Consider the following 27676-nt stretch of genomic DNA (forward strand, 5'->3'; position numbering starts at 1 on the left):
GTGCACAGAGTGAGACCCTGCGTGGTTTCTCCAGTATCTTGAACGAGTGATACTTTGCCATCCTGTGACTTGTGGCCAGCACCTCGGCACCTCCTTGACACTTGGTCACTTCTGATCCTGCCCATACCTCACATCTGATTTACTGACAGTCTCTCACAGTTACCCTTCTTAGAGATCACCCCGTACAAGAAAAGGAAGGAAATGTAAAAAGGTTGTGTCTCCATTGTCCAAAGCCCACAGACCTCTGCCATTTGGAAGGAATGTGTGGCAAGTCTACACTTTTGTGTCAGAGGGAGTGTGGGAAGGAATGGAGATGTGTTTTTGTTTTCTCACTTTGCCTAAAGCATGGGAACTGTGTGTGTAAGGCCTGCTCCTAAAACATGGTAATTACTGAAGTAGAGTCTGAAAGGCAGGTATACTGGAGAAGGAAAAGTTCAGGGATCCAGGCCCTTCATCTGCTGGGGGAAGAGTGAGGGATGGGGACACCAGTGAAGACAGAGCCCAAGTCGAATATGCAACAAAGTATGCAATGCTTTTCAGACTTCAGTGTGCAAACAAATTCCTTGTGAGCTTGTTAAAATGTGGATTCTGATTCCATAGCAGGTCTGGAGTGAGGCTGGAGAGTCTGTATTTTCTGTAAGCTCTCAAGTCATGCCAACACTGTGGCTCATAGTCTGCACTTTGAGTGGCAAGGGTGTAGAATATGTGGCATTAATCTATTGCCAAAGATTTGGGGAAACCTCAGGGACTGCTGAGAGGATGAGTTCCCCTGCTCTTCTACCTTTCCACAAGGAGCATTCAGAAGATGCCATGTCCCCAGGGACAGAAACCACAGAAGAGACTGGTATGAGAAGAGCTGGAATGTGGTCATTGTAGGGACCCTGAAGGAAGGTTATATATAATAAATGGCATTGCATAGGTATCACTGCTTTTTGAAAGTCAAGTAACATTTTATGCTCTGCCCTAAATGATACTACAATGCAGCAAAACCTGCCCAAATGCCAACAAAATGCTTCCCAAGAGCCCCCATTACCACCACTACAATCACTCCTACTGATCCGCTTCTCTTTTAAAGAAACACTTTCTGGGAACTTCCTATCAAGCTGTTTGGACAGATTCTGAAACTGGAAAAGACACTGGACCTTGTGGTGCTTGTCAGTTGCCAAACCCAATAAGCAGAGACAGAGGTTTAATCTTTATGGGCACTTTATTCAGATAGCTGGCAATCTGAGAAGATAGTGGGTTTGTGCCCTAAAACAAACTGTGTTACATTTTCTTTCCAGCCCAATGTTTTTATAACAGGGAATAAACAAGGTACAGACAGGGGTTTTGAAATTCAGGGAAAATTAGATTAAAAATCCTGCAGTATTCTTGCCCTGGGCAGTTAGCTGTTCCCAGGGATGGGTGGTCATCTGTCTCTTTCTGAGACACAATGGCCTGGATGCCTCCACTTGTCCCCAGGTGGTAATCTTTAGTAGTGTCCCAGGAGGTCCGCTGTTTTTCCCAGGAGCCAGGATGGGCCTTATCTGTAGGTTCTAAAACAAAAACTTTAACATACACATTACTTACTAGGCTTATAACTTTTTACCTTAAACTAAAATTTTCCAACTCTTGAGTTCCCTATCAATTCCATTAGCCCTTTGGTCACCAAGCTAAGTGGAGACACAAGGGTAGAGGTGAAAGGGTAACTTCTAGAAGCCCAGGCCTTCTGGTATGTTATTGCCTTTGTAAGAATTTACATTTAGGTGGAATGGCCCAGAAAGCAATGTATATTTTCCAACTGCCTGCGGAGCAAACTCTTGTGTAATATTAATTGTTGTATTTTTCCCAGCTGTAATTCATCTTATGGCTTCCACATTTGTTGGTTCCTTTAATTTTTATGTCAGGTCTGTGAGCTAGGCAGGAAAGGTATTGTTGCTTTCTTTTCTCAAGTAGGATAACTAAAGCTCAAAAAGTTGTTAGCAACTCAAAAGGTCAGAACCCAAGTTCCCATCTCAGGTTCGTGCTCTTTTCAAACATAGAGGGAACAGAAATGACACAAGAATCTCTGCCCAATGGCTGGGTATCCTGGGAGTTGTCTACTCTGGTATGTAAAGAAGTTACTTAAATTAAGATTATCCAGCGACTTCCGCCAAGATGGAGGTATAGGTGGATGTGCCGTGCCTTCTCACACAACCAAGTTTAGGGACAACTGAATATTAGCATCAGAAAACACAACCAGAACACGGAAAATTGAACTTTTCGGAAATCCGTTAACAACAAATTCTTCAGCCCGACCGGTAAGGGGCGAAACCGGTGTCTGGTGAGGGGTTGCACAGGAGGACTCGGTCGGACAGACCCAGGCGCGGAATCCAGACGCGCGAATCCAGACGCACGGGTTCCAAACGCAGGATTGGACCTAGTGAGTGACCGAGCAACCCACCAGGTGAGCGACTGCAGAGGAGACAGTGGGGAGGCGGTGCTGCGTGTTGACTGCGGTAGCCTATTTGCGCGCGAGCGGACAGGCGAGGGAGTGGGCAGTTGGACCGGGGCCCGGCGTCCCCGCTGCCAGCGGCAGTAGAGGGCGCCGCCGTTTCCCTGCTCTGACCACGCCTCCACATACAGCGTCACAACACAGCGACCTGGGAGTCCAAGGCTCCGCTTCTCTCACTTAAAGGGCCAGAACAGACCAAAAATGTCGCAAGAAGACCTCAAAGCCCCAGAGATAAATCTAAGCGACGAAGAAATAGCAAAACTCTCAGACGCACAGTTTAAAACACTGGTCATCAGGATCCTCACAGATCTGGTGGATTATAGCCACAAATTAGAGAAACATATGAAGGCTAAACTAATGGAAATGAATGGAATTCCACAGAAAACCAATAGCGATGAAAAGGAAACTGGGACTCAAATCAATGGAGTGGACCAGAAGAAAGCAAATAATGGCCAAACAGAAAAGAGTCAAGGAGCAAGAATTCAAAGAAATGAGGAGAGTCTTAGGAACCTCCAGGACATCTTTAAACGCTCCAATATCCGAATTATAGGGTTACCAGAAGGGGGAAAGGCACAGCCACCAGTGGAAAACTTATTTGAACAAATAATAAAAGAAAATTTCCCCAATCTGGCAAAGGAAATAGACTTCCAAGAAATCCAAGAAGCTCAGAGAGTACCAAAAAAGTTGGACTCAAGAAGAAACACACCAAGGCACATCATAATTACATTAGCCAAAATTAAAATGAAGGAGAGAATCCTAGAAGCAGCAAGAGCTAAGGGGACAATCACCTACAAAGGAGTCCCCATCAGACTGTCAGCAGATTTCTCAAAAGAGACCTTACAGGCAAGAAGGGGCTGGAAAGAAATATTCCAAGTCATGAAATCTAAAGACCTACAACCAAGATTGCTCTATCCAGCAAAACTTTCATTTAGAATGGAAGGACAGATAAGGTGCTTCTCAGATAAGATCAAATTCAAGGAGTTCATCATCACCAAGCCCTTATTATATGAAATGTTAAAGGGACTTATCTAAGAAAAAGAAGTTGAAGAAACATGAACAGTGAAAGGACAACAAACTCACAGTTATTAACAACCACACCTAAAACAAAAGCAAACTAAAAGGACAGCTAGATCAGGAGTGGAAACATAGAAATGAAGATCTCAAGGAGGGTTAGCAACAGGGGAGTGGGAGGAGGAGATGGGGGGGAGAAGGTACAGAAAATAAATAGCATAGACAGTAGATAGAAAATAGATGGGGGGGCAAGAATAGCATGGGAAATATAGAACCTAAAGGACTTGAGACACATGGACATAAACTAAAGGGGGGTAATGGTGGGGATGGGGGGCAGGGGGAGGGGAATGAAGGGGGGAATAGAACAAGTGTAACAGCATAATCAATTTAAAAAAATAAATAAAATTTAAAAAAAAGAAAAAAGAAAAAAAAGAAAAAGAAAAAAAAAAGATTATCCAAAACCTGCCAACAAGGGACAGGGTGGAAGGATAATTGGTAAGCAATTCCTTGGTTCTACAACCTCTATTTATTAAATGTTAATTCTAGTGAAGAAATTTTTTCAATATGTATTTAGGTTTCTCTACTTTTCATAGAGTATCTTCTTCTTCATAGAGCTAATATAATCGAATAGTTCTCTGGCCAAACCCAGGTCTGGAGAAAGTGGTGCTGAAGTGACAGCTTCTGACCACTAGAGGTATCCCAGGCAACAGCTATAATTTTTTCTGCAGCAACTGTTTCTGGAAAAAGTACCGTTCTCTTGGAAAAATTTAGGTTTAGACTAAGAATTCCTTCATTGTTTTACAAAGTACCTTAGCTCATAACCAGAGGACTTTAATTTGAGGACCCAAGCAAAGAGATTAAAATCATCACAATTAGGACCCAGACATCAGAATCAAAGAATACACATTTTGGTTTAGCTCTTTCATTTAACATGTTATAATAGAGCTTTCAGAGTCTACTAGTCCCAAAAATTCTGATCCAGAATATCTGAAACTGAGTCAAAAAACTATTAAAAATGTCTTCTAAGCAATTCTGATGCACTGCCAATTTGGAGAAAAGTTGCTAGACTGGTCCTGTTTCTATCCTAATGCAAAGTGTTAGCCCTCTACTGTTTTGATGACTTACTATGTCTAGCCTCAGCTTGTGTCCTTCTGTAACTGTGAACTCATAGCTCAAATTATTTATTTTCTTTTTTTATTTTCTCCTATTGCATCAGTTCTTTTCTCTTATAACAGTAGCTGTAGTTTATCTATTTGCTTAGTGTCTCATGTGTGCCTCTCCTGAATGTCTCTAAACACTACAAGAATGAGGCCCTCATCTTATATGTTCAGCACTATAAAAGAATACCAAGCAGTGTAGAGAATATAGATTCTGTGGGGGAGTGTTTGGGTGTATGTGTTTACATTAACAAGAATGCCATAACCCATCCCTATAATAGGTAAAAAGTCTTTTCTAACATTTAGTCAAAATAAGTCTCTGATTTCTTCCCATCCAATGTTTCAAGTTCTAAAGCTACAACTACATACATGTCTAATGCTCATTTCACAAGACAGCTATTCAGCTATTTAAATACAGCTATACAGTTTCTATGTCTTTCCATTATCACTGTCCCATCCCCTTTTACCCTTGCTATTCAGTCCCTCCTTAGAAAAGAAGGATGACCTTTAGACTGTCATCATTTTGGCCACTATTCTTCTAAGAGTGCTAATTTGTTAGTGTTGCTTTCAAAATGTGGTAACCAAAGTTGAGCTCTCTATTCCATAAATGGCCCATACGGGGCAGGAGCAAGTGATGTAGTGGATCCCCCTTACCCCTCCTCCAACACACCTTGCCCTGTACACTGTGTCTCTCTCTTTTTGGAGATTTTATTTATTTATTTTTAGAGAGTGGGGAAGGGAGGAAGAGAGGGAAACATCAATGTGTGGTTGCCTCTTGCACACCCCCTACTGGGTACCTGCCTGCAACCCAGGCATGTGCCCTCACTGGGAATCAACCAGCAACCCTTTGGTTCACAGGGTCATGCTCAATTCACTAAACTGCACCAGCCAGGCTACACTGCATCTTTTAATACAGTTTGGGTCTGATTCACTTTAGGGTCACCACCGATACTATTTGACAGACCTAGGCAGGGCTAGGAGGAATAGAAAATCACCATGTGGAAAACTGTACTGTGGGAAACTGCCTGCCTGGGAAACTGCCTGCCAACCCCACTCAGGACAGACAAGAAACCAGACCTATGGAGTGAGCCAAGGAGTAGGGTTTATTAGTGGGAAATAAGAAAGGAAATGGACAAATACCATATGATCTCACCTTTAACAGGAAACTAAACAACAAAACAAACAAGCAAGCAGAATAAAAACAAAGACACTGAAATAGAGAACAAGGGGACAGTGACCAGAGGGAAGAGAGGAGGGAATTTAAGGGGAAAAAAGGGGAGGGATTTGGAGGAACAAGTATGAAGGACACAAGGACAAGAACTAAGGGGGGTGGAAATGGGAGGGAGGTGGGGAGCACAGGGCAGGGTGGGCTGGGATGGGAGAAATAGAAAACTGTACTTGAAAAATAACTAAATAAAATTTAAAAAAAGAAAGGTAGTGGAGCTAATCAAGGGAGATTGGGGCTTACTCAGTTGTTCTTAGGGCAGGGTTTTTAAGGGCAAAAATGCCCAGGTAAGATTGGGGTCTGGGGTCAGCCTATCTGGCATAACAGGATGCAGCTTTAACCTGAGGCTGACAAGGCGTATGGTCAGTAGAAATGGCAACCAGCAACCAGCTCTAGCCAGTTAGACCCAACAAGTTACCCACTGCAGGTTTTTGTACTTATAAACCCTTCCCTAAGAATAACTGAGCAAATCCCAAACTCCCTTGGTTGGCTCCACTTCCTCTCTTATTCCCCCCTAATAAAACCTACTCCTTCTCTAGAGCTCCATGGGTCTGGTCTCTTGAGTGACTCTGACCTAACACTATTGAATCATCTTTAACCCATGGCTAGGTAAAACCTCTAAGTCTTCCTTTTTTTTTTTTTTCAAGAACTTCTGTTGAGTCATCCCTCTTCCACACTATTTTTGCCATTAATTTTTTGAAAATATGCATTTTGCATTTAAACTATTAAATTTTATTTAAGACTGTAATTTTTTCTGTCTTGGTGAACTTTCCTCCAGTTTGCTTCTTTCCATGGATCTCCCTCTGCCAAATCAATTGAGAATGTGAAGTCAGCAGCTCTGATTTGGGTTGTAAAGGAGGATAAATATGTTCATATTTTTAAAAACTTCCAGGATGAAGCAGAGACAGTCCACTTCTTCCTTATCTCTTTTCAGGTCACAAACAGAAAAGGGCCAACTAATTTGTAAAGAGTTTTCTTTTCTAATGCTCCACACCCCTTCCTTCTTTTCTGGGTAATTTGTCTCATTGCACTAGCTTCCAAAACCGACCCACCCACCTTACAAGAATGTATAAAACATTCTTGGATGTTACAATGCTTCAGGATCATCCACTGACTAGGGTCTTTGTGATTTGCTTAGGGTGTTTGGCTGTGTAATAGCAGCCTGGACTGAGGAGTCTAGGTGACTGAAAATCTGGTGAATTTTCTGTGAGTACTGGGATCCAAATATGTTCAGGGTTATTGAGGAGAGGGCTGAGAAATTCTGAGAACCAAGGCAAAAAGCTGACAGGTGCCTTTTCCAGTGTCTTGAAATTAGTAGGTACTCAATACATTCTTTACATTAAGTGAGTTATACAACCCCCTAAGTGTCTTAAGGGGTTACCCAGAACTACAGAGAGATAAACTGTCAGGGGGTGGGGGAAGGTTGATAAGGGAGCAGGGGTGGTAAACTGGAAATAAAGAGGAGAAATTTAACTGATAAAGAAAAAGAAATATCAACCCTGGGACTAAAGTGACTGAAGTCCCAGAAGGGTGTGGGCTCTCTCTAGCTGAGTGTAATAAAATCTGAGGAGGTGGCCAGACTCCAAAATTTACTGTCTCCTTGAACTCTAGGGTGGTCTTCTGGGACTCACTTTTCCTCAAGCTAAGGTGAAAATCATAGACCTTTTTAGCCATCCCCTACTTTCCAAAGCCCACAATGCCCCAAAGGTCCTCCAATGTGTGGGTCAGGAAATGTAGTGAAGTCTTCAGGCTCCAGCTAGCCAAAAGTGGACACAACAACTGGTGCACAAGCCAGGAACTGTATACTGACAATTCTTCAGTCTTTTTTGCCACCAAATTATTGACTGGTGTGGAGAAGTTCCCCAGAGGGTTTAGGGAGAGGAGATCTGTTTTCTGGCAGTTATTCGGTACTAATTCCTTGCTTATTTGTTCCTCTTCCCCTAAGAGACTGTAAACCCTTTAGGATTGGGCACATTTTATTTACATAAAGTTAATTCATATATTTAGCACATGTGTACTGAGCTCTGAATATATTCATTACCAAAAAAAGTTCTTGCATACTTGGTGTTTGTTTTCCAGTGGTGGAATGAGGTGATGGTAGTTTAGCAATAAACTAATAAGCAAAAGAAACAAAACAATTTCAGTGTGTGATGAAGGTCACACTGAAAACATCCCATGTGTATTGATGAAGAATCATTGAGAGCATGGGTGAGTTGGGGCTATATCCTGTCTCTTGGAGAATATAGTATTTGCCTTAAGGCCTCAAGGATGGCAGTAAGATAAATAACACAGAAATAAGTGTTTCATGTAGAGATGTCTAATGCAAAGAATGGAAACAGGATTTGCCCCTTAAAGGAATAGACATTTCTTAAGCCAGTCAGTGAAGACAAATTCCATATGATCTCACTTATAAGTGGAACCTAATCAACAAAACAAACAAGTAAGCCAAATATAACAAGAGACAGTGAAATTAAGACAAACTGACAGTGACCAGAGGGGAGGTGGGATGGCATAATGGGGGTAAAGGGGGAAGAAGGATTTTCAGGAACATCTATAAAGGACACATGGACAAAACCAAAGGGGGATGGAATCAAGGGTGGGAGGTGGGGATGGCTGGGGTAGGGGGAATGGTGTGGGGGGCAGATGGAGACAACTGTACTTGAACAACAATTTTAAAAGTTTAAAAAATAGACATTTCTTCAGGCCACTGAGCCTCTCAAGCTTAATGAGCAAAGGGGAGACAAAGACACAGCCTAGTCATAGAAGTCCTGCTAGGCAGTGAGAAAGCATTTGAATTTAACTCTAAAGACTAAATGTCAAATTTGTGCATAATACTGTTTTCCTGACGAGAAACTTCATAACTTTCATCAGATTTTCCAAGAGACTTACGCCCCCAAAATTAATATACCCAATTTAGAGAAAGAAGAAAAGAAACAGGTCCTTCACAATACACAGTGTGTTCTTCCAGAATTCAGAGAACTACTTAATAAAAAAGTACAAACAATCACCCATGAGGAGGGCAAGTGGAACTTGGGACATTATCTGTAAAATCTAAGGAAGTAGACAGCTTTATGTGTCCCCCAAATGTGGTAGAAACATACACAGAAAGGTGAGAGGCAATGGGCAGTGGGGGGAAACTTGGGGTTCTCATGTTTTAGAAACCAAGTTCACAAACAACTACACAATGCATTTAGAGGCATTCGAGAATAACAAGGACTTTTTCCTCTCATTTGTACAAATATGTACAAGAGTTTTTCTAAATCTAAGTGTGACATAAAAATGTCTCAAATCTCCCTCAAGCTATGCCTTCAAAATCACCCAAACCAATTTTGCAAATGCCTCTCTTTCTTGGAAATTTCCTCTTCCCTTCACCAAGCAGTTACAGGAAAAATAAAAACTAACATGCATTTTGCTGAACTGATGTTTAAATTTTCTCACACCTTTCCTGTCCAAACCACCTAAAAGATATGTAGAGATGATTTAGAAGGACTTGGACTTGTTAATTAACCTAAATAGTTACATTCCTCTGCAAGGTCCATTGTGCTAATTAAAACTGTAATTCTCCTTGTGCCCAGACAGAGGACTGCTGATGTCAGAATAATTAGATAGCATATGATGATTTTCTTGCAAATCCCTGGCAATTAGAATTGGCAATGAATTGGATTTAAAATCCTAGTGAAGTTTTCAATTAGAATTCCTCTGGGGTTGGCTTCTAAAAGGGGGTAATGGGTCTGGACAGGGTAAAGGGAAATAGGTGTAGAAAAAAGGGTGTAAAGACCAGCTACTTGTTCCCTAAATCCTCTGGGAGGGGCCTGGGATTGAAATAAATTAACTATGGGCATCAATGTGATCTTCAATGTTCCCTTAAGAAATGAGTCTTTTTCCTTAAAGAAGCTATGCAGACTGAACATCCACAGGGCATGTGTGCTCCCAAGAGCCTGCTCCTTGGTTCTCATCTTCTTGAATGATTTTTTCTTTAGTCCAGAGGTCCAATAACTCGTACACAACAAAAGCCTCTGCCAATCCTGGAATTAAATTCTTAAGGGTTCTAAGAAAACAGGAGCTGAATTCCTGAAAGGTTGCAGAGAAGAAGCCAGATTCAGAATAATGTTGAAGTGGTTGGTGGCATGCTGTGGGTTAAATGGAACAGGGTAACAGAACTCTGAGGAAAGCCTTAAAGTAGTGGCTGAAGTTAGGGTTAGACTTTCTGAAAAACTATCCAAATGCAGCCTAGATAATAACAGGGAGAAGCAGGCCCAGAGGTACTGGGACAAAGTTGGCAGGGTGGAATGGGGAAGAAATAACTGTAAGAAGGTATTTCCAACCACCTCTGACCTCTTTTTGACTTCAGATTTTTGCTTCTGCCTTTCCTTTGTGAGAGATGTGTTATCAGTTGAACTATCCAGGGTTCTCTTTAACTGGTCTGAAAAATGAGGTATTTTTACCTGGAGGCACAAGCTGGGGTTGGGGGTAGATAAAACAACCCCAATAATCTTAAATTAAGTTTTATTTGCTTCAGGTTGACAATGAAAGATTCAACAAGTTGAAGACACTTTCACCTTCCCCTTCACTAACTCAACCTGCTCCAACAATTCAGTACCTTGTAAGTGAGTTGAGCAATGTCTGTTAGGACTGAGTGTGGTCACAGGCTGGAGGATGAATTATGAGAGAAGGCTGAAAAGGGAGTGAGAGAAAACAAAAACATTGGAGCTTATTCATGAACTGTGGCTGAAGACCTTAACGTAATTTAGGTTTGCAAATTATTTTTCTTCTTAATTTTCTTTCCTTTTCTTTCTCTTTTAGAATGTTTTACATATCTTAATCAGTCCCTAAACCCACATTTCAATTTAGTGTGCACCAGTAAGAAGCTAACCTAGTAGACAGGAAGTTGGGGGAAGTTAGAGGGTTTGTTATTGCCCCCACCCAGGAAAATTTCCCAGCCCTTTTGCACAATCTTCCCAGGATGCTCTAGCTCATTTGTTTCTCTCTTGCACTCTGCTAGATATCTCCAAGACCAAAAACTCAAGCAGAATTGGTATAGGGCAGGAGCCAGGTATAGCTCATCTTTGAAAAATGGAATGACCACATTTGTATTCAGATGTAGGAATATCCTCTCAAGTTTCCCCAGTTTTTATTTGAATTGAAGAAACTCAAGTTAACACATTTTGTCTGTGCATTTGTGTGTGTGATCTTCAGTAGTGTGGACTTGTTGGTGGCAGTAGAAGTTGTTCCCCTAATCTAGAGAGACTTTTTCATTGTTCTTCTCATCCTCACTTCAATGTTAAGGGTTGAGAAAAAGCCTCCAGGATCAAGATTACCAGCCAAAAAATCAGGGGATATTTTAGGAAGAGGTGTCCAGGGTATAGGGGTACAGTATGGAAGATAAACAGAAAGGTTTGTGTGGAAGAGAAAGGCTTATTTCAAGAGCTGGGATTTGAAAGGGAAACTTTGGGGATTCTAAGCAGAAATGAATCAGGTCAGACCCCTTCTCCTTTATGTTTATCATGTTGCATGACTTCCTGATGTGTAGTTCCCTCTATACAACCTATGCAGAAAAGACCAGGCACAAAAATGGAGGTAAAGAAAACTCAAGTGTAAGGAGTGAGTGTGTCATAATTCCTGATTCCATATTCTGAGAACAAGGATAAAGAACAGAATAAAAGGAGTGCTGAGATAGGTCAGAGAATACACACAGCTATGTGCAATTCACACACTGATGGAGAGGCAAGAAGACATGTCAACACATATTATTACACCCATACATGTAACATTGATGTGGGGTTAACCACACATGTGATACAGATGTACATGTGCACACATGTATACACACATGCATTAAAGCACAGGTGGAAAACACAAGGCCCTCAGTCTGAATCATGCCCTCCATCTTGTTTTATCTCGCCTGGCACCTTGTTTCTACCTGGTGACAGTACAGAGCTCTTACTTAACTGTTAAGGAGTAGTTACATTTATACAGTCCTAAAATTAAATTCAGCTCTTTGAAGGAAACTGCAAGACTGGTGTGGCCCCCCTCCCAAGTGAAAGTGAATTTGGCACCCCTGGATTAAAGTCATGATGAGGAATCAAGCTCAGAGAGATGATTCCTAGGTAGTGGCTTTTAGATATTGTGATAGGTTCTCTGGACTAAGTAAGGTTTCTCTCCACCTTTCTCACCACCACCCTGATCTCTTAAGCCAATAGATTTCAGAGACAAAAGGCACATAAGAAGGTAGAACAGTGAAGACAGGGAGGAGATATCACGCTCTGAGCTCATCTTTACTTCTCTGCTTTGCTTTCTCCAGTTTCTATTTTTCTTTCATTTGTTCTCCATAGCAATTTCTCTCCTTCCCTTACCTTCTAAGCTATCTCCTACAGTTTTTTAGGTTTAGCTGCTATCTTCATACTCTTGTCTTCTTTCTCTTCCCCTGTGGAAGAGATGGCAGGAACCCCACACCTCTGGAGAATACCTGTGTGGCCAGAGGATGTTTTTACATTATTGACTTTCTCCTCAAGCCAGCCAGTTAAACAGATGCTACCAAGACAATCTGAATGAAATCTCTCTTTCACCATTTTCCTCCCCCTTCTCTATACCCTCAGATAAAATAAGAAACCACCAGCTTCGTGAAAGCAATGTAGACTTTAATTCAAGTTGGCAGGTGGAGGAGAACTAAGATTTTCCTTCAAGGGTGTCCAGATGAGAGGGCTGTCTTGCTGAGACAGACAGGGAAGGCATGGAAGTATGAGTGGCCCGGTGGCAGAACAGGGCCAGGAGAAAAGGTGTAGCCACACAGTGCAGTATTGCCAAGGCTTCTGCCAGGTCCAACAGCATGTCCAGGGCCTGCTGGGCTGAACATGATGCTAATACCAAAAACTTGGACCTCACTAGGGTGTCCAATCCCTGAAGCACTCCATGAGGCCACCAGAAAATGAACCAGACCCATAGGATATCAATCCAGGGACATGGCACCCTGTCTAATACCTTTTTCATGCTCTTGGCTCCCAATAAACCCAGTGGCAGCAGGAAAAAGATGGCAAAACAAGCAGCAGCGTGCATAAACTGCAAAATGTCCTGGCTGAATGTCTGAGTGCAGAGTCCATTGGAAGTGTCACTGGTCAGAGTGATTGGCAGCCCCAGTAGGATAGCCACTCCCCAAAGTCCCAGAGTGAGCCCCAGGGTGAGGCCTGGGACATGGTTTGTATCCAATATGGGATCCAGGCAGGCATGGCAGCCTAACAGCAAAGCTTGGGCAAAGGCTGAACCATACCAGACCAAATGGGCCAGGTGGCACAGGTGGGTGTCATGGACACCACTTAGCCCTGGGGCCAGGATGGGCACTGAGATGCTGAAGAGGGCACTGCCCACAGCTAACTGTACAAGGATTTTCCAGCCAGGACACAGCTGCAAGTAAAATAGAGGTCTGAGAAAAGCAAAAAGGACAGCTGTACTAGCTAGGATGCCCAGGACACTGGTGAGGATGTAGAAAGGCAGTGAGGACTCATCCAGCAGTTTACAGGAGCGGCAGGGGGCAGCTGCTTCCAGTCCAGTGTAGTTATAGTCACCAGGTCCGTAGGAATTATTCCAATCAGTCAAAAACTCATCTTCAAAGTTAAAATTACTCGAGTTGTCACCAGTGAAGGAGGAGGAGTCCACCTGGAGGATATCCCCAGAGGGGACAATCAGAGCATTCAGTTACTTCACTGAAGAGTCTCTGGGGAACTAAAGGGAAAGGGAAAGGGAGGACAGAGGGGAACCTGGGGCTGGAGGAGTTTGGTGCAGTGGGGATGATGGTAAGAGACAACACAGTTGAGACTCAGGAGTCTGTGGAGAAGCAGGGTCATGGAAGAGCAAGGGAAATGCAGTGGGGAAGACTGGAGAGCAGGGGAAAGTTGGAGGGAGGGTAACCAGGGGCCTGGATGGAACTAACTGAAAGGCACATGAGGAGGAAAATAATGGGGGCCTAGGAGACTGTGGTAAGAAGGAGAGAGGGAAAAAAGGAAGGGATAAGAGATGAGGATGAAAGGAAAGATGTATAAAGGCAGAGGGGTAGTAAGTGCAGAGGTGGGGGTTGTGGGTCCCTCCCCACACTCACCCGTTGCAGACAGTTCCCCATGACACTTCTGGGCTCAAGGCAGGCAGAGAGAAGGACTGGGACAGTTTTATCACCTGCTGTGGTTCCAAGATAAGTGCCAGAGACTAGTGAAGACCATCAGTTATGAGCAGGGCCATGGGGTGGCATGGGGAGGGGCACATTCAGGAAGTCTTTACCCCACACCCACTGCCTGCTTAAGCTTCAGTCCACATAAGCCATTGGCCTAAAGCTTCCTGTTTTGAGGTTAGATTCCACTGGTGGGGACATGCATTCCGGAAAGGAAAAAGGTGGGGACCAGAAAATGGGTATTTTCCCAAGAGTGGAAAGGGAGGCTAGAAGCCAAGGGGCTTCCCAGCAAGGATTTTAAGCACAAGGAAAGGTTGGGCCAGGGACGAAGTGTGAGACAAAGATAAGGGGCATGTTGGGAAGTTGGAGGGAAAGGCAGTTAATTCTCACTGTTCATCTATCTCCTTGAACTTCAGCCAATGAAAGATAGTTCAAAAGTCAAGTGTTTATAGGAGGGACTATTGGTGGCACTATGGCTGGGTCCATGAGATGCTGACAAGCTGAGTAGAATGTGGGTGGGTGTTCTCTATATATTAGTCTGGGTGTAAGAAGGGCCTTATTTATCTGTGTGTGGCTGTGTGCTATGTACTGTGTGCAAATATCTAAGGCATATATCTGGGTATGACTCTGGATTTTTCAGTGTAAGAGGAGGGAGAATTTTTTCAGTGTATGAAGTAGCTGCATAATGAAGCTACGTCAGGGACCAACTAGGCATTTGGTCTCATCATCTTTGGGTGTAGTCTGGCAAGCAGACTTTCATAGCAATGCATCTTTCATAGCAAGCAGAACACATGGTCAGGCAAGTTAAAGCAGGCTCTGGGGGACAATGGGACAACATATTCTCAAATGGGCCTGTTGACTCTGGGGTAATCTCTATTCATGTGGGGAATGCAAAGGCTTTAGAACTGCTGCATTGGCCTGGCATCTCAGCACTGTGTAAAGTTCCTTTTGTGGGGAGAGCTTCTACCTCTAACTGGCTGACAGAAAGGGTATGTACCCTGTAGGTAGGTGGATCCCCTAAGCGGACATGGTGACTCTTTGGTAGCCCCTTTCTCCCCAGTTGCTTTCCCATGACCTCTGCTGATTCACCCTCTCTTTACCCCAAAATTTCCTGTTAAGGAGACTTAGGCTGGACATTTGGAAAGGGTGAGTCATGGAGTGTCCAAGTCAGAAAGGTGAGATAGAGAGGGCTGCTTTGGAACACTGTTTCATTTATCTAAAAAAGCATGTGATACTTTAACTCCAATTCTTCCAAGCAGCTTCTTCCCATTCACAAAGGGGTGCCTAGATGTGGATAGGAAAGCCATGTTGCAAAAGAATGTGGATCTTACAAAGACCATCCCCTTTTCTCCCAAGATGCTAGCTCCAGTTTCAGATACAACATGAGGGGGTTGGAGAATGATTTGGTGGGGTCTGTTGAAACTGTCCTGGAATGATGTTAGCAGCATCTTCACCTTCATCTCCACCTTCTCCAGTCCTGCCTGATGGAAGGCAGTGGGAGCAGCCAGATGTCCCATCCCAAATACTCTCTGGAAAGGAAGGGCCAAGCCAAAGGGAGTGAACACACTTCTCTCCCTTGGAGAGTTATATTGTTTCCAAACAGAGTTGCCCTTGGGAGAGTGGCCTAGTGAGGCACACACCACCCCCAAAAGTACCAGGCGTAGGGGATTCCAGCAAAGCAGCCCTTATAACGTATCCTCACAGGAGCAAGAGCAGCAAGAAGGCAGCCCAGCGACATGGTGATCCAGATATATTGAGGGTGCCCCTCTGAGATTAGCATAGGAGAGTTAGAAAGGTTATAAAGATACACCATCCCTTCCCTACTCCTTTCCCCACACAACCCCCCACCCATAAACAGACACACACAGCACAAGGGCCCTCTTCCCCCACCCCCAGTACAAATATGGCTTCTGTGTAATATGAACAGAGTGATTCAGCTCAAAGACGTAAAGTTACTTTCCTCAAAGTGGGTGCAAGGATATAGGGAAACCAATAGGTCTGGGGCCCTAGGGTGCCTTGCTGCTTTAAGAGGAGGGAGCCTTGGTTTAGAGGGGTACTGCCTGTGGTGCCCAGGAATCTAGCCAGATACTAGAAGATCCACAACAGTATTACCTGAATTGAAGGGGTGGACAGAGCTGCTGAATGCAGCTGCCCCCATTTTGGATGCCCTTGGGTTGTTATAACAGGGAAGACATGCTGGAGGAGAGTGACAGTGGTGACAAGGGGCATCCTGGGTGTAAAAGAGGGTAGCTGGCTACACAGAGAGTGAGCAAGTGAGCAACTCATCTCCATGGCAGCCAGCTCAGGCCAGGAAGGAAGACAGAAAATCAAAAGGAGGGGTGGAGATGGAAAGGAGAGAGGAAGTTTCACTCCAGCTATCCTCAGCTCACTGGGTACATACTTCAGGGAAAAAGTGACAGCAGTTATTCCAGGGTCAGGGCCAGGGAGAGGCCTGAGGGGTGCATAGTGAAGACTGTGGCACTGACTCCATAGCTCCAAGAAGGGAGATTGAGGCAGAGGTTCAATGCTCTGTATTTTAGAGCAAGACTATATGGACAACTAAATACAAACATATCCTGGGACTGTTTTCTCCATGACAGATGGGCACTGGAGGTGGCATGGAAAATGCTGGGATAGAGCAACCTCCCAGGGTAGTACCAAGCTGCCTAGGAATCCTCTGCTCCCAAGGTTCACCTTTACATGTTCCACAGCTCACCTACCTGCCCAGGACATACCTCACTGCCTCTCACACACAGATGTGCACACATGCACACAGGCACACAGAGTTCACATTATTTTCTTCATTTAGGCAGGAAAGAGCTCAGTGTAGTGAAGTTTGTTTTAGTATTTTTGTGGTTATGTATCCCTGGTTGCTGGGGAAGGGAGGAAGTACTAAGGGGTGGCTTAGGACAGGGGCGTCAAACTCATTTTCACCAGGGAACACATCAGCTTCAAGGTTGCTTATTATAGGGACTGTATAAATGTTAACTACTCCTCCACAGTTAAGCAAGAGCTTGGTGCTGCTGCTGGTATAAACAAGGTGCCAAGCTGGATAAAACAAGGCAGAGGGCAGGATTCTGCCTGAGGGCCTTGTGTTTGCCACCTGTAACTTAGGAATTAGGAGGGGTTGGAGGATTTGGTGAATAATGCCGTAAGAGGAGTAGCTGCCAAGCAACAACAGTCCAGGGGCTGGGTGAGAGTGAGGGCCCCTGGGCAGAGAAGCAGATGCAGTTGGACTTGGAGCAGTGTTTTCCCTATAGTTCCTGGAGCAAGAAGGGGCAGCCTTGCCCTTCTATCCCTCAAGGTCAGTCCTGTGTAAAGGCCCTGCTTTATATATCATGAGGATAAGGGTATATGGGACCATCTCTGCCATCATTCTTCTCCAAATCTACCCCTCTGGCAGGGATCCACATCTTCCCCACGTGAAACCCCTGCATCTCTGTGTGACTGCATGCCATTTTCAGGTCACATCTCCTCAGGGATCCCACTGAAGTGGAACAGGGATATCCGAGAGGCACCTGTGTCTCTGTCCACAATTCCAGGTATGTGACAATCAGCAGAAGAAAGGCCAGCTCCTGCTCCCAACTTCTCCATTCCCAGAGAAGTCCAGGAAGCTGCTCTGTTGTACAGGATAGATGTTTGGTGAGATCCCCTACTAAACCAGCCCTGCTCCTTTTCTGTCCTTACCCCTCCACCCTCATTCTCCTCTTAAAGCTCCAGGTTTTTTTGTTGTTTTTTTTTTTGCTTTCTTCACCCCAGGGTCCCTGTGCCTCCAGCCTGAAGAAAACTTTGATTTGGGATTGATACAAAAATAATAATAACCCAAACTCAAAAAAGCCACAGAAGGGGCTGAGGGCAACCCTTCTTCCCTGCCCGCCGTCCTCCCTCCCCATTCCAAACCTAGTACAAAACCGCACCCAAAGCAGATATTCTGTACAAGGGGTTTGGGGGGGGGGAACTGGGGAGCAAGCAGGAGGTGTGGCCCTGGGGTTGCTCTGTACAAGTCCAAGTTGATTATGGCTCCAGCAGTCCCCATTGGGTCCCTGGAGGGGTGCAGGAAGTGGGTAAGCACCCTAGATGAAATATTCCTTCTTGTCGTCCCCGCCTGACTGCCCGCCTTCTGCGTTGATGATGGCTGTGTCCGCATCTGGGGCATCGTCAGAGCCTTTAGCCTCATGTGTCAGGTAGGTTCCTAGAGAGGAACAGAGGCTCCTCTTCTCAGGAGCAGTTTCCTTTGAATCTCCCCTTGCCCACTTTCCCACCCACCCATTCATACCTTGCTCCTGAATTTTTCTCCTGTTTAGAGCTTTCTTCCTCCTCACCTGATCTAACTTGCATTTTACTGCAACATCACTCACCTGACCATACCCCTATGAATGAATGAATTCTGCCTTTAATTAGCGAATCTCATCAATGATACAGTAAAAAATAAGTGTGTGTATGTGCCTGTATGTGCATCTGTGTGCCTGTGTGTTTGCGTGTCTGTGCGTCTATGTGTATGTGCATATATGTGCATCTGTATGTAGGTGTGCATGTATGTATCTGTACATGTGCATGTGCGTGTAAGGTGGTGCTAGGGAAACTGCCATGTCATCTCCATGTGCAATGTAGCCATGAGCTGGCTAGCACTTGATCAGTAGGTGTAGTCTGGCCACAGCTAAAAGTCATAGCAAAGGGGGGCATATGAGAGGAAGGCATGTAAAGAGATGGTACAAAGATGTCATGCATATAGGAGAAAAGAGAAAAGAAGAAGATATTGTGGAGACTAAGGGCAAGGAAATTAAAGGCCAAGGGAAATGAAGCAAAACATAAAGGAAGAAAGTGTATAAAGAAATGAGAAGAAGATGCAGAGTTTCTCAGTTCTCTGCTTATAGCAGAATATCCTTGTGGCAGAGCAGCATGGGAGCAGTGGCTTACTGAGTGGGATGGTTTGATTTAACTGGATGATCAACAAGTGGTGAGGCTTTCAGGAGGGACTGGTGGTGCTCCATTATTACAGGATTGCCTGCATTCTTCTTTCTCAAACACTCATAGTGGCTGACTGGGTCTCCAAAGGTCATTCCTGCAGCCAGCTCCTACCTATCTGCCCCTGACCCATCTTCCCTACCCGCAGCCAAGTTCTCCTGATACTACCTTCACATATCTGACCTTTGTGCCGAATCAGGTAGTGGCCGAGGAAGATGAGCAGGATGAGAAGCAGAAAGACAATGAAAGCCACAATCCCACCAATGATGGCGTGGTAGGTGCTGGAAGACGAAGGCACCGGACTGTGGTCTAGAGGGAAGGGTCAGTGCATACAGTCAGATCTGGGAAAAACCCTAATATTATAGCATTTCTAACCTGGTCACAGTAATCTTACACAGCAGAGAAAGTAGACTAAAATTGGGACAATGGAGCAGCATCATTAAGCAAAGGGGATATGTCTTATTTTGTACTCAATTTTCTTACACAATGTAAGAAACATAGTAATGTTTATACAAAAGTTATTGTATTAGTTGAGTAAATACATAAATATCCTCCCCTGTACCTCTTTTAGTTGAGTTTGGCGCTAAAGTTTGGCACTAAAGTTTGATCTTAGCCAAGTCAAAGATCATTGCTTTAATGTTTAAATCATCTTTTGAGATTTCTCTCTTGCTCTCTCTCTTCCTCCCTGTCAGTCTCTTCCTCTGTCTCTATATTTATTTCTTCTAATTTCTGGATTATCAGAGTACTCCTTCCCTATCCCCCAAGCTCTCTTACTCTCCCATTAACTTGATATTCCGAGATGGTTTCTCTACAAGACCTTCTCCACCTTTCAACTCATTGCCCTGAGATCAGATAGGCAAGGAGCAGTAAAAAATTGGGTTCAAGAATCAGGTACTTAAACAACACCTTACAAGCTATGGTAGACTGTGACCTTCTGTATAAAGAACAGTGTTCCTTCTTGGCAGAGGAGTTTAAAGTTCCAGCAAAACACAAGTCCTCTGGTAAGTCTCATCAGGGGGTCTGCAACTGCATTTTTATTTCCCACCATCCAAACATTTGTGGTAAGTTGAATATTTTCTTCAAGGAAGTCCAACCATGCTGCCTCCAATGATGACCAATGTCTCTGCCAGCACAGATGGGCTAGGCATGTTAACAACACTCCCAGCCACACAGCAGCATCTCAAATACCTGAGGAGACACTGCACAGGCCCAGGATACAGTGCTGTGTTCAAAATACTCACCATAGATATGACTCACCCACCTGTGGGAGAACTACTGTTTTTCCACAGACTCAGCTTGAGTCTTGATGCCTCACTGACTCATTATATATTTTGTCTTTCCTACTTTGTCTCCTCAGGCTTGATTAGGCCAGCTTTTCAGTCCCTTGTCTATCTATGCCTTATTCGAAAAGAAAACATTTATGCTCTGTTTTGAATGTTCTATTTGGAGGGTATGGAGAAGTTTGGCCCAGGGGATCCATGATTTGATTGGGGGTGTGGTACTATAAGTTGGAAGAAGGGGAATGAAGGTACCCACTGTCTTTCTCCTAGGGAGTATGTGAGACACAGTACACATTAAAAATAAATCCTGGCTAATTATTATTGAGACTAAGGAAATGGAAATTCCATAGAAAAACATAGGTTTCCATGGCCAACATGGTCTCTTGGGTCATCCACGACAGGCCTCTGTCTCTAGATGGAATACTGTTCAATTTCATTCCAGGCAGGTGAGAACCAATGCTGCTTAGGATATTCCAGAAAAATGCAGTAACCCATTCTACCACCAGGTGTCAGCACTGGAAGCAGTTCAGTCGAGAGGGACTGGCTTTCCTGCACAAAGCTGGATCAAAAAGAAGCAAACCACTGGGCACCAGAAATTTTTCACTGACAATCATCACCGCAGTTTGTCTAGAGAGATCTGGGGGCAGATACTCCATCTCAGGGCATTGTCCTTGCTTCAGGCAGCTAGCTGTTTGTGGTGCTGAGACAGTCCCCATAATGCAGAGGTCTGCCCTGGAGTCTGAATTACCCCATCCAGACAACCTCAGGTCTCTTATCCCTGGGAGGCCGATCAATGTTAGAACTACTGTTTTTCCACAGACTCAACTTGAGTCCAAATGCCTCACTGACTCCTTATTATATATTTTATCTTTCCTACTTTGTCTCCTCAGGCTTGATTAGGCCAGTTTTAATGGGCTTTTCACTCAAGGGAGCCTCTGATGTCCCCTTGACAACTGTATTTCCCTATTCTGAGGAAAGGTTTATAAGACTTTTTGGCATGACCCCATTGCCACTGGGATCTTCAAAAAAAAATCTCCTCTCACTGGAGAGGAGATTTGCCACTCTCCGTAAAGGGACTTCTGTTTTCAGCCTATCTCTTCTGAAATGGGGTTTTGTGGTCGTACCTTTGGGAAGAAATGCAGAGAAGAAGCATCATCTACTTCCTCTAGAAGATATGGCATCTGAGAAAAGATTCTGACTATTTCTCAGCATAGTAAAAACTTATCTCCATCCTGCTTGGACCCAGGTCTAAGGAAGGGAGACAATAGCAGCAGTATGCATCCAATACTAGTCATAAGAGAAGCAACTCTGAAAACAGCCTGTTGCAATGGGAAATGCATCTACACCCATACTTGAGAGGCTCTGGGCCCTCTATACACAGAATTGTTGTTCTTGCAGCCTGGTGAATGCAGGGGTTGGAGGATGGTATCACTTGAGTCTTTACTGCTAAACAAAGGCCAGTGGGAGTCCTCCATTCTATTGATCTTTCCTTACTGCACATTATAGAGTATATCTGAAGCTGAGTCTTCAGGCCCTCAATGGGAAGCTGCTGTCCTTCTAGTCTACTCCAAATCACCATCTAGGGGTGCTCTCAGGTGACAAAAAGATGAGAGTGTAACTTGGGCAGAGAAGGGGAGAAGAAGAATGCTGGAGGAAAACTGAGGTGGGCTCACCGTTCACATTGAGAGTATAGTAAGCCTTGTAGCTGCCCATGTTGCTGGTGGCTGTGCAGCCGTAGGTGCCGCTGTCACTCTTGTTGAGGAAGGGGAAGATCAGGGCGCTCTCCTGGATTATTTTCAGGGGTAATACACTGCCCTCCTTCTCCCATAGGTACTGCTGGGGCCTGTTGAGTGTTCAGAAGAGAGTAGATCATTCAGAAGAGAGTAGGTCAGAGCTAAAGGGAGAAAAATATAACTCAGAGCAGGGAAGTCAAGGACAGTTTGATGAAAACTCAAGAAGTTATATGAGTCAGAAACATTGAGCTTCTCAGAGGCAGGGGGAGGGTGACATTTTGGGGTTCAATTTGGAGAAAAGGAAAATTTTCTAACTGTATCTTACTGTAACTTGGTTCCTTATGGGAACCAGGGACTGGGCCCTCCCTATTACTGCTACTTTGCAGGAGAAACACAGATGAATATTGCTAGTGTCAGGGTAAATGAGAGGCTCAGTACACAGGAGATAGGAAGACATTATGTGAAGATAACAATCTGAGAGCATGGAGTTGTATTAGACACCAGAAAAGAAATCTTACACAGGATTGCCACGACCCTCACAGTGTAGCAACAGCTTCTGGCCCTCTCGAGGATGTGGAGGGTCTGGTCTAATCTTTGCTGTTGGTGTGTCTGTGGAGAAGGAAATTGTGTCAACATAAAAATTCCACACTGTTTAGAAGATTGCCTTGATTTCAAAATCACTCCATTAACATTACAACTTCCACCCCTAAATGCCTTAGGAATCCAAGAGACTATGAACAAATACTTTTTTTACCCCTACTTCTTGTCAGCAAAGACAGTTATTGGCATTAAATATTTGAAGGACTGGTACCTTCACCTTGTCCAGTGGGGTTCTGAACAATCTGTCCTTGGTAAGGACCTGAGAGATGTCTAAAAGAGAGCTGAGAAGGGGTATCACTGGTTCATCTGTGCCTAGAACACTACCTAGCACATAAATTGGACTTAGTACACATTTGTGACAGAACAAGTACACTTGAACTTGATCATGTATTGAGCTCACAACCTCTCAATTCTCTCTATTCTGTAAGGGAGCTTAAGCCAGCAGCAATGCTTAAACAAAAATATCATTTTTTAAGGGCAGCCCAAAAATGAAGGGTGAGCTTTGAAACAGCAAGAGATGGGGATCATATTTAGCTGCAAAAAGGCGCTGACACAATATAGATAGACTCTGCAAAGGAATAATGAAATCTGCCACTGACACCAAAGGGCTGCTAAGGAAGCTAGGTCCAGATGGCTGCAAGAACAATACAACTAGACTCTGGTTTAGAAAAACAGATAGACACTGAGCTTCCCCTAAGGATAGAACCAACCTTAACAACCAGTTAATGAACATGTTTCAGTCAAATAAAACAGGACAAAGAGAATCAAGCCAGGTAAAAGAATGGGTGTTTAGGGGCCCCACAGCCATAGAAACCTCTAGCATGGTGCCTCAAGTATAGATAGCATTTGGTGACTGACTACTTATCACAACTGCACCAAAAAGCTCCCTGGAGAGTAACTGCCAGATGGTCTGGTACCTAACAGAAATCTTTGGGACTCAGACTGGGGAGGGCCTTTCTTTGCCCTGGCTAGTGCCCAGACTTAGGGGAAGAAGCCCAAGGCCAGGGGCTTCACCCTCAGAACTAATTATCAGAGAAAAATTATAGGAATAGAAAATTATAGAACTCTGAAGTTTACAAACTAATTTCATAGCTTTTGTTCCATTTATACTAAAAAAATTCAATGAAGTAAGCAGGAGACACTAAGAAATTACATGCTCTGGTGAAAGTTAAGACAGCTAGTAAGTAGAGGCAGTGCGGCCAGAATCCAGGTTATTTGCTTTTAAATTGAGAGTCTGCTAAATGGAAAATGGTGGTACTCCAAACCTACCTCATGTTCAAGTCTCAGCAATAAGTTTAGCAATTGATTTAAATAGCTCTGAAGTCAGGCCTAAATTTCCACAGGAGAAAAGTGTTTTAATTATTTTAGAAAAATAACGAACCTTTAGATGAGTTAAAACAAAAAGTACATTATTTTTAAACTCTATTTTTTACCTTTGTACTCTATTTTCTTTCCCCCTTGGTTCCTCCACTAAAAAAAGTTCTTTTTTTAAAATTTCCAAATTTCCTCAAGTGAAGAGGGAGTTCTTTTTCCCTAAGCAAGGGATATTCCATAGTTGGATGAGGACCCTTGGAAGGGCTAGAAGTAGTAATCATAGTAGTAGCCATTTGGGGTCAGAATCCCAAGAAAAATCAAGAACTGTGGTGGACAGTAGAGAACTGTAGGAAAAGATCTGGGAATAATGATTGCCAAAGAGATTGTGTTTCCTACAACCTATATTTTCTTGAAACCATCATAAGCTAGATCAGAGGAAGCCTTAGTAATCCCCGTGTTCTGCTCTCATTTAGAAAATAAATACTCATTTAGAAAATAAATAATCAAGCTCGAGGAGGGTACAGGAATTTTCTTAGAATCACACAGCCAATAAGTGGTAGAGGGCAGACAACAGCCTGGGTCTTCTGACTCCTGATTTGCTATAGTTACAATTTATAAGTTAGTTGCATCATACTGGCTTACTCCAGGGGTAGGTAAATGAACCCATTGGATCAAATCCTGCCAGCTACATGGTTCAGTAAATAAAATTTTATTGAAATACAGCTATGTTTTTTTGTTTACATATTGTCTATGACTACTTTCCTGCAAAAACAGCAGAGGTAAAGTAGTTGAGATGGAAACCATACAACCTCTAAAGCCTAAAATGTTTGCTGACCTTTCACCTAGTCCTACTATTCTTGTCTCATTTTGTTTTTATCATGCACTTATCTGTGCCTGTTCCACATCTCATCTCACATCTGATTTGTCTTCACCCACAAGCCCATGACATACATAAAACTTCAATGCGTTGAGAAGTGGATCTCTCAGCTCCATTTAGAGATTCATGGTTGACAGAGCATATGATGTCTGCCCCATCATCCTCCCGGGTAACCTGGAATGTCACTGAGCTGCTCACAGTGAAGGTTTTGCCATTGGGATCTTCCCGTATTCGGGTTGGTTCTCCTAGAGTGCAAAAAAAGACACATACACACACACACACAGAGTGAGCCCTAACATACAGATATTGTGTGGGCCCCACGGTAGTCATAAAGATGGTGAGTTTCAACTTACACAAACTTAGAAAGTTACAAAATTGATATGTACACACACACAAGTGTGCACAGAATGTCATTCTGCTTTTTCCTTCTACAGCATGCCTTGGGTGTATCTACACATGTACCCCTCCTTCCCCACCTCGCCTCCCTCCAATACTACCTCCTCCTATAACTCCAAGGTAGGAGGAACTTACCATGAAGTTCTTGTTCACCCTTTTGCCAGGTGAGATTAGCTGCAGGTTTGCTCCCAGAAGATTGACAATTTAGGGTGGCTGTCTCCTTTTCCCGTAATGATGACTTGTAGCCAGTGATGATGGGCTTCTGAGGGATTCCTACCATGCATAGGGGATGGCCAGAATATGAAGAAGAGGCCATGAGGTTACACTTAGCTCTCTCTGCTGAGACAGCCTCTCATGGTGACTAGATATCTTGGTCCTACTTTGGTTATGATGGGCAAAAGACTAGATATTTTTTCTTTGATCTCATCCCTGAGAACAAGGAAGATAGATCCGAGGGGAGGAGGCTTGGAGTGGGGAGATGTACCACACTTGAAAACAAGTGGGTAGCCACAGAAATAGTGTGAAGCTCAGGGAAGCAAAGAAGGAAATTGAAATATATAATAAAATATAGGATGAGAGTATGTAAGCAACTGGGATACTCAACTTGGACATTATAATCATATATTGCATGCACTTCTAATGTTTCATTCATATAATCTTGGGAGATAGGTGGAACAAACATCATCATCCTTCTGTTACATGTTTGGAAATTTGGGCTCAGAGAGAGTAAGATATTTGTCCCAAAGCAAATGGTAAGCAGAGGAGAAGTAACTAGAAGTCAGTGCTCTTTTTATTTTGTTCCATTATAAAGGAAATATAGGCTGAACTTTTCCAAAAGGCTTGGGGTCTTTTCTGGCTCTAAGCTCTTTCAGGGACACACCTAGGGATATTTGTTTGCGCAGAAACATGCTGCAGTGACACTGGGGTTTGGAAGCCTCACCTAGCACAGTGATGAGGGACTTGGCAGTTCTCACAGGCATAGTGAAGATGGAGCAGGTGTACTCGCCCTCATCCGCCAGGGCCACATTGCTGATGCTGATGCTGAGCTCATGGGGTGTGGATTTAACCAGCTGAATCCGATTATCTCGAAGGGCTGGGGGGAATTGGGAGAATGGGAAGCAAGGCTTTTACTGGCACCTTTCATGTGTATCTTCATGTTTATCTTCAATCCCAAGTCAGCTTTTTGCAGGGAGCAGGTCCAGTGTGATTTGGGTCAGGGGGAAAATACTGTTCCTGGGTTTTAACAGTCTTTAGGTTATTCAGTCACTTTCCTGGGCCATTGGGCAGAGTAGCCTAAGAGATACCCAGAAAAGTAGGTTGGACCTCAAGAGTTTCCTTGTGAGACACATATGTGAACATTGATATCAGCTATCTCCTACTGCTCTCTTGTGGTAAAGTCACCCCAGGACCCTATAAGACCATGCATGGGTTAGGTCAGAGCTGTAATAATAAAGTTTCTCTGACACAAAGTGAGGAACCAGTGTCTTGTTGCCTCCTCAAATGGTCATACCTTCATGTGTCACAGCTTTTGCACTACAGTAACATTTCTTTTCAGTGCAACAATCCCCTTCCCCAACCTATGGTTCCCTCGAAGAGAGATAACACTACCTCTCTTTTCTCCAAAGTAAAGAGTCTGCTGAGCAGGGTTAGACCACTGCAGGGATGACTCCTCATGGTCTTTCACTTGGCACTTGAGCACCACGGTGCCACCAGCCACCACTGTCTCATCAGATGTCCAGGGCTGACTGTCTGCAGGAGTAAAATAGGGTTAGTTTCTGAACAAGTCCTAGCCCCTCCACCCATTTCTAGGCCAAAGTCCACCTCATCTAATTCAGACCATTCAAGATCCAGGTCTTATATCTCAACGCATCAAAGGGGAAGGACTAGGGGGAAAGAACAGAGGTGGTTGGGGGGGGGGACACATATTTGCTCTTGTTTTGAATACACAGAAAAGCAGTCACTTGTTGAATGTTTGCTTCATAAATTGACATGGCCATAAACACTTAGGGAAATAAAGGCCCTCCAAATCTATACTTACTACTTCACATGTATAATTTCTGACAGAGTTCTACTAATCACCTTTGAAAATACAAATATATATCTGTCATTCTATATTTTGCCTCCCTGCTACCACCTGCCTTTATGAGCAAGAACAAAAGAAGCAGTTGTGACTCATAATCCCAAAACTAAAAGTGAGCAAAGAGCCAGGCCAGCCCTTGAATTACACATTCATTTATACAAGAAGTAGCTGATAAAACTTCAAAACAAACAAATGAATTTTTTCAATTGACACATTTTGACACAGTTTTAAATTCCTCCAGCAATAACTTCCTTTATTTCATCAGCTCTCTTAATATATTTCTTCAGTATTAGTACTACCCACCTCCCAACATACAAACCAAATCATTATCCTGGTGTTAAAGAGCAAAGGATTAAAGTTTTTTCTTCAATGTGATGGATATGTTTCCTAATCCCTTTCCCCTTAGACAA

The 27676-nt window shown here is 43.6% G+C and overlaps 2 protein-coding genes across 4 annotated transcripts in view; both read right to left on the bottom strand.

The window, feature by feature from the left end:
• Window positions 1-12483: 12483 nt before the first annotated feature.
• On the bottom strand, window positions 12484-15829 carry ACKR1 (atypical chemokine receptor 1 (Duffy blood group)). Its single transcript, XM_037166279.2, has 2 exons — window positions 13956-15829; window positions 12484-13516 (listed from the first exon to the last, which is right to left on the bottom strand). Exons 1-2 carry the CDS (start codon window positions 13974-13976, stop codon window positions 12533-12535), a joined length of 1005 nt encoding a protein of 334 aa, XP_037022174.2. The 5' UTR covers window positions 13977-15829; the 3' UTR covers window positions 12484-12532.
• Window positions 15830-15899: 70 nt separating this feature from the next.
• CADM3 (cell adhesion molecule 3) overlaps window positions 15900-27676 on the bottom strand; it is a 31587-nt gene continuing 19810 nt past the window's right edge. The window contains exons 3-10 of one of the 3 annotated variants that reach the window (XM_037166276.2): window positions 26795-26935; window positions 26127-26279; window positions 25322-25459; window positions 24865-25035; window positions 22518-22608; window positions 21940-22109; window positions 19170-19295; window positions 15900-18213 (exon numbers count right to left, since the gene is read on the bottom strand). In XM_037166276.2, coding sequence (XP_037022171.1) covers window positions 18095-18213; window positions 19170-19295; window positions 21940-22109; window positions 22518-22608; window positions 24865-25035; window positions 25322-25459; window positions 26127-26279; window positions 26795-26935 — 1109 coding nt within the window. In that variant the 3' untranslated portion in view covers window positions 15900-18094. Of the gene's footprint in view, window positions 18236-19169; window positions 19296-21939; window positions 22110-22517; window positions 22609-24864; window positions 25036-25321; window positions 25460-26126; window positions 26280-26794; window positions 26936-27676 lie in introns of all 3 variants that reach the window. The other 2 variants (XM_037166278.2, XM_037166277.2) reach the window with 2 other exon arrangements.

Source organism: Artibeus jamaicensis, unplaced genomic scaffold (assembly GCF_021234435.1).
Source record: "Artibeus jamaicensis isolate MK-2021 breed Jamaican fruit bat unplaced genomic scaffold, CSHL_Jam_final contig_475, whole genome shotgun sequence".
NCBI classification, from domain to species: domain Eukaryota; kingdom Metazoa; phylum Chordata; class Mammalia; order Chiroptera; family Phyllostomidae; genus Artibeus; species Artibeus jamaicensis.

Bases quoted from the DNA above. Each gene is read 5' to 3' on its own strand.
- ACKR1 (XM_037166279.2), bottom strand. From the start codon at position 13,976: ATGGGGAACTGTCTGCAACGG. The intron at 13,517-13,955 runs GTGAGTGTGGGG...GATATCCTCCAG, and splicing joins TGGGGAACTGTCTGCAACGG to GTGGACTCCTCCTCCTTCAC.